Below are 10,246 nucleotides of genomic sequence, written 5' to 3'. Positions count from 1 at the left end.
GGGCGAGTGCGGACATGCCTCGCGCTAGTGATGAGCTTTGGAGACTCCACTCGATTGTGCGGCCATCGACTAAAGCCTTGCAAATGTAGAGCCTGATTTTTGTAGAGACGTCACTGTTTCATTTCCAAATCATAGAAATTAAATATTTAAATGGTAAAACGTTATTTTCTGTCAAAGTATTGACTGTAATAAGGTTTTTTAGATATAAAATCGACTTGTTTAATACAAAACATCGTGTTATAAAATGTTCATGGCAAATTACTTTTGTTATATCACAAATGTTAAGTTATTTGGCTCCTAAGCCAGGAAACATCATCAAAAATAGTAAAATTTATTTCAATACAAATATTTACGGTGTTGTTATCTTTGAAAATTAAATTGTAGAGACACTTTATCCCAGCGTGAATAGTTTAAAAAGTTTATGTAGTTCTTGATAGAATTAGGATTCTTATTTGTTTTTGAAGGAAGGTGTGTGTCTTCTGGTGGAAAGAGTATGTTGATTCGAGTGGTAAGTTCGCAGGGCATCATCGATAGCGCGCTGGGCCGGTCCCGGCGCTCGCGGAGCAGTGTCGGCGCGTCCCTCGGTCGCCCTCGGAGCGCGAGCCTCCGCCGGCGCTCGGCAGTGCTCGGCAGTTCGCCGTCGGCAGCGGGCTGCGCCGTTCGTGTCCACGCAGCCCGCCGTACAACGATCCCGTGTGCAGTGCAAATGATTCTGTTTTTATGGCGCTCATATTACTACAAGTGTTGGTGTTGGGTGTGACCGCCGCCGCCGTGGACGGTGCGTAGTTTGTGCCTTCTGTTTTCGTGTACCACGTGGTCGGCGGGCCGGCCGTGTTTACCGCGGCCGACGCATGCGTCCCGCTCGTTTGCGTCCTCGGGTCAAACACCGGCCTAACCTACGAAGCCTCTATACATAATAAAATCGAGGTCCGGCAAGTAAGTTTAGATGTAAGCGGCGATGCAGCAGCGGAGCGGTGATCGATCCGCTCCTCACCGGCGGGCGTCACCTTCGCCGGGAGCGCGGAAGCGACACATTTGACATTCTAGCTCCGCATCAAAACATTCCAATTGGACGGAACGCTGCTGTTCCGATTGGAAACTACGCGTTACGAATCGTGAGTAATACGCGAGCCATCAGACGGTCTCCGGGCTCACAGAACCACTTGCGTAGCAAAAAATCTTGAATTACCATATAGAGTGAGGCGAATAACAAATAAACATACATCAATGAATACGAGTATCTGCGTAAAATTAAAACAAAACGCAATCAAAACACGAGTCGAGTCCTTATAAAAGTGAACCGACCACACTACCGCTACATGTAGAGTCGTAGGCTGTAGAGTGTAGAGTCATTCGCTATGAACGTTTTGTATAATAATATAATATATTCAAATATACACAAGTCTTGTTACCTTTGAGTTTGTTATTATTGAAATACGTAGAGCATAGCAAACAGAACTCTCACATGTAGAGCTCCTTTTTGTGTTCATGATAAATATGCGTATCTTATTTAGTAATAAAATATGTTTGGTATATTAAATACTGCTATAAGAATTATCACGGTTATATCCTTAAAATTCTAAAATGTAGAGTCCGTTGAATAGTGAATTGGCAGTTTACGAGTATCTTACGTAAACACTTGGTAAACATTATATGTTTTGTTTAAGAATTTTCATTATTCTTATTTTGCAATACTATATAGACAGGTAACATCAAAAATTATAGTTATGTAAGAGTTTCACAAGGAATTCCTTAAAATGACCTTGGTGACTAAACATTAGTCACAGGCGAACGCCTATGAGATCGACTGCCTATAATAAAATAATATGCCTATAATTTAATAATGCCTTCAAGCAATCATTATTAATGTAAGATTATAATTTTATACAGGCTTTAGACACCTCTAACTTATTTGCGCTTTTCGAAAACTGATAAATGGAGCACCCCACGCTTTTTTCACAAAATACTATTTACTGTTCCTTAATTGATTCCTAGATTGAAAATTATTTTGTACTTTTTAGTTGATTTTATCATAAAAGCGGGTTTTTTAGTTTTTTGAACTATATTTATTTATTAATTAGATTTTTGTATTTCCGCAGTTCGCAATATGCAATTTTGAGGAAACTTATTTTTATTTCTAAGAAATTTCCCGTAATAATAATTTCACAAATTTCCCATAAAAAAATGTTGTAAGAAACGTTTTTAATACTCTACATAACGACAAACAAATAATGCAATACAGTTTAAAGAAAAAGTATAAATAATATAAATCTTTTAAAAAATTAAGAAAATATACCTACGTACTTAAGTTTTTTGTTAAATTAATTTTCCTATTATGTAAACAACGATATATTATATTTATCGATAGACAAACAGATTTCGATAATGGAATAATGTTTATTGGACTCATATCTCCAGAAAAATAAAGCATTCAAACTTATAAGCTTTTAAGATAAGATGATATAAAATGATAGATACTAAAGTATAGTAAGAGAGACATTTAGACGAGACATTAATTTAAGTAACCAACGCATCTGAGATCATGTTTGGGAAGGACTTTATATTTTATTAAACAAACTAAAATCATGTTCCTTTGCCTAAGTTTGTCATTGTAAATGAAGCTTTTTAAAAATGTATGATAGGGAGTACTTTTCGCCACTGCTTCTCCATAATGTAACACCTTGCGAAGTGGTGGTAGATTTTGGAGACCTTCAAAGAGAATTATTTAAATAATAATTAACTTTGAATTTTTATTCGATTTGATTTCATTACAGATGTCCATGGTAGGAGCCACTTACGCTCAATTTATACTAACATTTCGTAAAAAATATTACATTAGGTATGATTATAAACAACACGCTTCTATTATAATTCATAGTTCATTATTATGATTGAATATTAGAATTAATTTTAGACACAAAAGCAATTTCATTCAAATGTCTAGCACGTTCGCTGTTTACGCAAAATTGTCCCAATAACTTAATCTAGTATTTCTTCGTATTTGCTTAAATGTTGCTAGTTATAAAGTAAAGGGACAGATAAGTAGATGATTTTTTTAGGTAGTGTTTTATGATATGAAATTGAGTGATATTTGAAGTTCTCCTAGTGCATTTAGTATGGTTTCACCCGAGAGGTGCCGCCACACCGATTTCTTTATAATAGTAGTGTTAAGCGCTGCTGTTCCACGTTGAAGGGTGAGATAAGAGAGACACACTTATCCGAAGCGTTCTAATTTAGTCCTTGGGAATAGCAAGGTATCTATCAACTTCAGGGAGGAATCGAATCGTATCTGGGGTTGATTACAGATGTCCATGGGCGGCAGTAGCCACTTAACATCAGGACTGCCTGCTCATTTGGTACTTCAATGTTACAAAGATCAGGTTCATTAGATTCTTCTTAAATTGCAGTCTCATTAGATTCTGTTCGTTTTGTTCCAGTGAACTACAAAAGAATAAAATGATTTTATCGTCCCTTCGCCCTTTTGCCGACAATTAAATAAAAGAGAAAATCAAAAGGTGCTCAAATTGGCAAACAGATCTCATTACGCCGCCAACTCTATTTCATAGACTACTTCATTACGCACGACGGAATAGTTTGTACATTCCCTTAAGGCTTACCGCTCACCGGCTACTATCATGAGCGATATTTTCGAAGCTACTCTCTGCCTCTTAGGCAATGGAGCAGTTGCTTTAAGTCCGTTCTTAATAATCAATCTATTCCATTTGCCTGCCAAAGATCGAACATTAAAAATTTCTCGTAAACAGCGGTTGTCAAATGTGGCTATGGTAGTGAAACTTTGATAGATTAATTATGAATATCGAACGTTAGTCACTGCCGCTCAGGCCTCCAATTAGTTGTTAAAGCGACCTATATAAACAACCTATTTATAAAATTCCAGCACGATACACTTCCGCGGTTTCCCTTTGCGTTGATGTCTGGCACAGCAACTTACTCATTTAGTCAGACAGTCATCTCTATGTGTTATATATATGTATATTATATAATGTATGTGTAATCTCCTTTTAATTTCCTTTATTTTGATACCCTACTCGATAGGTTTGGTAAACGTTTTTTGACGACGACGACGGGTACATTTTTTTTATTATTTTTTTATTTTTTTATAATATAGGAGTAGCAGACGAGCATGCAGTCCACCTGATGGTAAGTGGCTACTGCCGCCCATGGACATCTGTAATCAACCCCAGATAGGATTAGACATTCCTACCTGAGGTCGGCCTTAGATGCGCCGCTACCCCTGAGGGCTAAGCTGGAACGCCTCGGAAAAGTCTATCTCCCTTACCACATCCTTCAAACCGGAACACAGCAGCGCCTAACACTGCTGTTATTAGGTAGAAATAGGTGTGGCGGTGGTGCCGCTGGAGTCGAACTACAAAGGGTTCTACCACCTTCAAAGGGTACATGTTATTTTATTCAAAAAAATCTATCAACAGTTAATCTACGCGTCTGTATTGATAAGTAACCCATTAAATAGTCTCTAAGCAGTTTGACAACAACTTTTTCAGTCACGTTAAATACTGCATGAGCTATTAAATAGCCGCTGAACAGTTTGACAGTTGCGTTACTTATCGCTAAATCTAGTTGCTCAAGCGATACTAGCTATGGTCTGCCTAAACTGAGATATTCTCAAATATTATTTGATTTGAGTAATATCTTAGTAATAGTAAAACTCCCATTCCGAGGGTAGGCTGTGTCTACCGCGGGTCACCTTTCAAATTTAAGGGGTAATAAATAGCAGTTGTTTAGTTATTATTTTCCACGACTGCGTTCAACGGTGGGGATTTCGGCTTACTGCATAAATATGAGAGATAAATAACTAGAAAAGCGATTCAAAGTGACGTTAATCACCGAAGCTTCTTCAATGGACTCTTCTTTATTGGGACGACACGACACCGACACGGAAACGGTGACGTCATCAATGTATAATTCTATGAAATTGTACTGCACTTTGTAATTGGCCCGGCATATTGGTCTCGTGTTGATATCTTTGTGTTATGTATACACGTAAACTTTTATTTATTTACCACGATTTAATTGTTAATGTGTTTGTCACCATGGCGTCGTGTCGTATCGGTATCCAATATAAAAAAGATCGCGCCGTTGTCGTGATGGGGTGGATGTCGGCGTCGTGCCGGAGTCGTGTCGTGCCAATAAAAACACCCACGCGGCATAACAAAGTAACAAATTAACGAGTGCTCTAACCGAACAGATGACTTATTGACCTCAAACTGTAGCATGAGATAGTTCTAACAGTTATCTAATATTGAATAGACCTTTAACACGAGATAAATCTAACTTTTGAATCTGTAAATAGCTGAAAGTTTGTACGGGGAATGTTTTAAAAGTATAATTTACATAATCTATACTAGTATTTTAAAGAGAAAAACTTTGTTTGTTTGTAATGAATAGGCTCAAAAAGTACTGGACCGAATTTAAAAAATCCTTTCACCTTTCGAAAGCTACATTATCCACGAGTAACATAGTCTATATTTTATATGAAATATATTTGATAAATAGATTTTGAGGCGGTACAAAGTTTGCCGGGTCAGCTAGTACTTAATATGGCCGTGGTAGAACCTTTTGTGAGTCGATTTCGGCGGCACCACCGGAAGGGGTAGAGGCGCATCTGTGGCACCTTACGTGGGAATTTGGTCTTGTCAGGGGTTGATCGCAACTTCAACATCTTATATATAAAATTCTCGTATCAAAATGTTAGTTACCGTACTCCTCCGAAACGGCTTTACCGATTTTCACCAAATTTTTTATGCATATTCAGTAGATCTGAGAATCGGCTACTATCTATTTTTCATACCCCTAAGTGATAAGGGTTATTCACCCTTAACATTTTTATATTTATATGGCAACACAACGTTTGCCGGGTCAGCTAGTTATATATAAAACGGTAATTTTTATCCATATATTTTTATATACTAAGGATCTTTATAAGGATAATCAATGGAGTTTAAAATAAGGTTTAATCTATATTTAACTATTATTTTCAACCTGTAAAGGTGGGAGAAAGGTTGTTTAAGGGTGTTAAGATATTCTTAACTCGTCTAATGAAGCTTTTTTATAACTTTAAAAATATATTTTTTTATACTTTACGATTAGAAAAGAAATTTATACTCTACCTGGCATGTAGCTGCTGCCCATAGAAATTTATAACCAATCCCAGAAAGGGTTAAAATCCTGAAGTCACCCACAGATCTGTTAATACCATTGGGGTCTAAGTTAGAAGGTCCAACTGTTGGTCCAAGTGTCTCTCCCTTTCCACACTATTCCATCAAAAACCAGCATCCCTTAACTCTTTCATAAGACAACCTGTACCCTTACCATGTGTTTTTACGTTTTGACAAATATGACTGTTTTGGTATTTGTTTACATATTTGCCCATACTATTTCCAATCAGCGCCCCTAGCGGATTATATCAGAACTTGGAAATTGTATAGGCCAATACGTAAACAAATGGTGGTTTCTTATTATTTCTGCTTCTTACTGCTAAAGAAAAACATTGTTAATTGCTGTGTTCTTGTGTGTGGTATGAATGAAACACTTATACAGCGTTTCAGCTCACTTAATAGTAGCAACGTTAGAGCCGACCTCAGCTATGACTAAAATCCTATCTGAGATTAATCACCTGATTGACGGCAAAGACAAAACCATTTATTTATTTATTTATAAGTTTTTGTACACGGAAAAAACAATTATTAAAAGCAAACATTACGAAAATAGAGTACAAAGGACTGCTTATTTCAAAATGAAATCGCTTCCAGCAGCCCTCAGGAAGACTGTTTGTTACTTGTCACAAAAAGAAAAGTTTAAACTTTCCCTGTTCTACACAATACGGTACCCTAGTCACAAACTTTGGGGATGCCTAACTTCCTAATCCCTGAAGCCTCTGCTCTTGCTAATTAGGGTAGTTGTAGTTGAAGTTGGGATAAACGGATATACCTAAACTAGTTTCAAAATATTTAAAGTTTAAATTCCTTATGTGGGTTTTAAAGGTATCTCTATTAAGTAGGGACTAATAGTGGCAAACAGTGGACTCTATGCTTTCCAATGTACCTTTTTGAATTTGTATGTACTTATGTATTTTTAGTTATTTAATAACTTTTGTATTTTAATTTTCTTACAGCAAATATCAGCGAATATGATCATCGGTTTTTAAGGATAATAATTATACAGAACTTTATCGGCTCAAATCTTGTATCCAAAAAGCCTGATTTCATGTTTATGTCTTTGTCTCCGTAACTTTTCCATTGAATTTCCGAATTAACAAAGAATGAAATGAAAATTATAAAAGAGATTAAAAAGTTAGCAAACTTGAACTTTTGTCGACTTCTTTTTTCCGAACTTCAAGACTATTATACGACGTTATTTATACATCGGGCTGGCCGGGGATTGAACCCAGGAGTTTTACGTGGCTTGTATGGAAACCACTGCGTTAATCGAATCATCCGAGCTTTTCGTATTTATTGTTAATTTCGTTACTAAGTATGCATATGTTGAAGGTGATAGAACCCTTTGTGGTTCGACTCTCAACCACCGTAACATCCATTTCTGCCTAAAAAGCAGTGTTAAGCGCTGTTGTGTTTCAATTTAAAGGGATAAGGGAGGCATACTTATCTGAGGCATTCAAACTTAGTCTTCAGGAGAAACAACGTTTCAGTGGCCACCGTATCTATGGACAACAGTAACAACTATATCATAATAACGCCTTAAATCTCTTTAAAATACCACAATAAAAGCTTATAAAGCTTCCCTGCAAAGAAACTGCGAATAAACATAATTAATCTTCGACTTTGCCTCCATTCAGAAGAATATTGAAGGAAAATAAGACTAATAACATAATTGGGCTTTGATCAGCCTATACCCTTGACATTCACACATAAACAATAAGGTCGTACGTTATAACAAGGTTTCGTATCGCGTTTCCATCGCTATTGTAAGGCGCGCAATGCGATTAGTTCATTGAAGGAACTAGGTGGGTACCGTCTTATATTTCTAAATAATATGTACTTTTTTTTTTTTTTTATAATATAAGAATAGCAGACGAGCATGCAGACCACCTGATGTGGCTACTGCCGCCCATGGACATCTGTAATCAACCCCAGATAGGATTAGATATTCCTACCTGAGGTCGGCCACAGATGCGCCGCTACCCCTGAGGACTAAGCTGGAACGCCTCGGAAAAGTCTGTCTCCCTTACCACACCCTTCAAACCGGAACACAGCAGCGCCTAACACTGCTGTTATTAGGTAGAAATAGGTGTGGCGGTGGTGCCGCCGGAGTTGAACCACAAAGGGTTCTACCACCTTTAAATTTACCTTGTTAGAAAATTATTTTTGTTTGCTTAAATGGTGTAGGAAACATCGTGAAAAACCTGCACATGGAAAGGTTTAATAAAGATCTTAAGGGCATGTAAAGTCTACCAATCGTAACTTGGCCAGCATGGTGGACTATGACCCAAAACCCATCTCACTCTGAAAGGTTGTGAGTCAGAAAAGGGTCGATGTTTACACGAACAAAAACTATGCACATATTTTTATTAATTTTCATATATTGGCTCCATACTTTTTATGTATCGTTGGTGGGCATTTTCTGCGCCCAGGTTATTTGGTAACTATGAATATCACTTTATAATATATATTAGGGAGACATACTTATCCGAGACATTCCACCTTAGTTCTTATTTAGGTAACCGATACCGACATCTATGGCTAACCCCGGGTAGAAACTTAATCTTATCAGGGATCGAATACAGACGTACGTGGGCGGCAGTAGTAACCACTTACCATAAGATGGACTGCATACTCAACTGCTACTCAAAAAATCGCTCATGATCTAGCATAGCATACGTTCCGTTATTTACTTATATTTATATAATTAACCTATGTATATATTTGACGACCCGCGTGGCCGAGCAGTCAACTTGCTGGTCTGACGCGCTGAGGTTCCCGGGTTCGATCCCCGGCCAGACAGATTTTTTAATGATGAATTTAGATTCTTGTTTCTGGGTCTGGGTGTTTGTGTGTGTGTATGTCCAAAGCACCCACGATACAGGGAATCCTAGTGTGGGGATGTGGGTGTAGAAAGTGTATTTCTTGGTTGTAATAGAAAAATACATACCTTCCTAAACATGATACGCAGTAAGTAAGACCGCTAAGCGTATTACTACGTGACAGAAGCATTGTTCAGCGCCATCGTATTAAATGGAAAATCAAATTCCTATTTAAATTATAATTGAAAGCTCCGCCTAATACAATGGCTGATTCAATATCACTCAAATTGATTTACTTTGAAACCAAAAGATTGTTGGAAGATTTGGAATTGGTTTAATTAATTTGGAATTACAGGAAAATTACATTTTCAGCTTTTGTAAAAGTATTCTAGGAAAAAGAGTTGCTTCTGGTCTAGTTTGTATACTTTTACTGTTTACAAATGAAAGTAAGCCTAAGTACTGGGTTTTTGTACCTACTCACGTAAATTTAAGTAAGGCATTTTTGACGGTTGAGTTCGGAGACAAATATTATTTTTCTTTTTAGTTTTAATATACATACTTTGTGAGTATCTTTAACTTCGCCGCCTTGAAATTGAATAAAGCCACAAAAGGCTAATTTGTCAGCAATTTTTTTAATTGTTGACGAATAAAAAACACTTTAAGTGAAAAATTACGAATAAGTAACTAATACTGCGTAATAATAAATAAGTATTTCATATATTTTAGGGACATGTTAGGACGAAGACGTGGCAACTTTTTTACGCGACAATTTCAATTCTCAAAACTGGTTACATCTTCTTGTTAGGAGTGAATAATCTTTACTAATCTATGTATACATATTATAATAATCAAATACAAGTATACTCTAATAATTCTATTATGAACCTCGAGTCCACGTTACAGCTCACGGATCATCATCATCAACCCATTAATGTCCCACTGCTGGGCACGGGTTTCCTCTCAGAGTGAGAAGGATTAGGCCATAGTCAACCGCGCTGGCTAAGTGCGTATTGATAGACTTCACATACCTTTGAGACTTTTTTTAAATCTCTCTGGTATGCAGGTTTCCTCACGATATTTCCTTCACCGTCTAGCAAGTGATAATTAATTCCTAATAGGCACAAAACTTTGGAAAATCAGAGGCGCGTGCCTGGGATTTGAACCTCGGACCCCTCGGTCAAGAGGCCGAGTTTCTTAACCATTAGGCTATCATTGCTCACGGAGCTT

General features: G+C 37.1%; 1 protein-coding gene across 1 annotated transcript in view; it reads left to right on the top strand.

Moving 5' to 3' along the window:
- Nucleotides 1-644: 644 nt before the first annotated feature.
- The window catches only part of LOC140742407 (neogenin), a 191,249-nt gene continuing 181,647 nt past the window's right edge, over nt 645-10,246 (top strand). Inside the window, exon 1 of the mRNA XM_073073337.1 lies at nt 645-778. Within this exon, the coding sequence (XP_072929438.1) occupies nt 721-778 (58 nt within the window). The 5' untranslated portion in view covers nt 645-720. The remainder of the gene's footprint in view (nt 779-10,246) is intronic.

Source organism: Epargyreus clarus, unplaced genomic scaffold, assembly GCF_041222505.1.
Source record: "Epargyreus clarus isolate Ecla_fem2 unplaced genomic scaffold, WU_Ecla_fem_2.2 ptg000005l, whole genome shotgun sequence".
NCBI classification, from domain to species: domain Eukaryota; kingdom Metazoa; phylum Arthropoda; class Insecta; order Lepidoptera; family Hesperiidae; genus Epargyreus; species Epargyreus clarus.
Note: the sequence above shows the minus strand (reverse complement) of the source record. Positions and strands in the feature narration are given on the sequence as shown.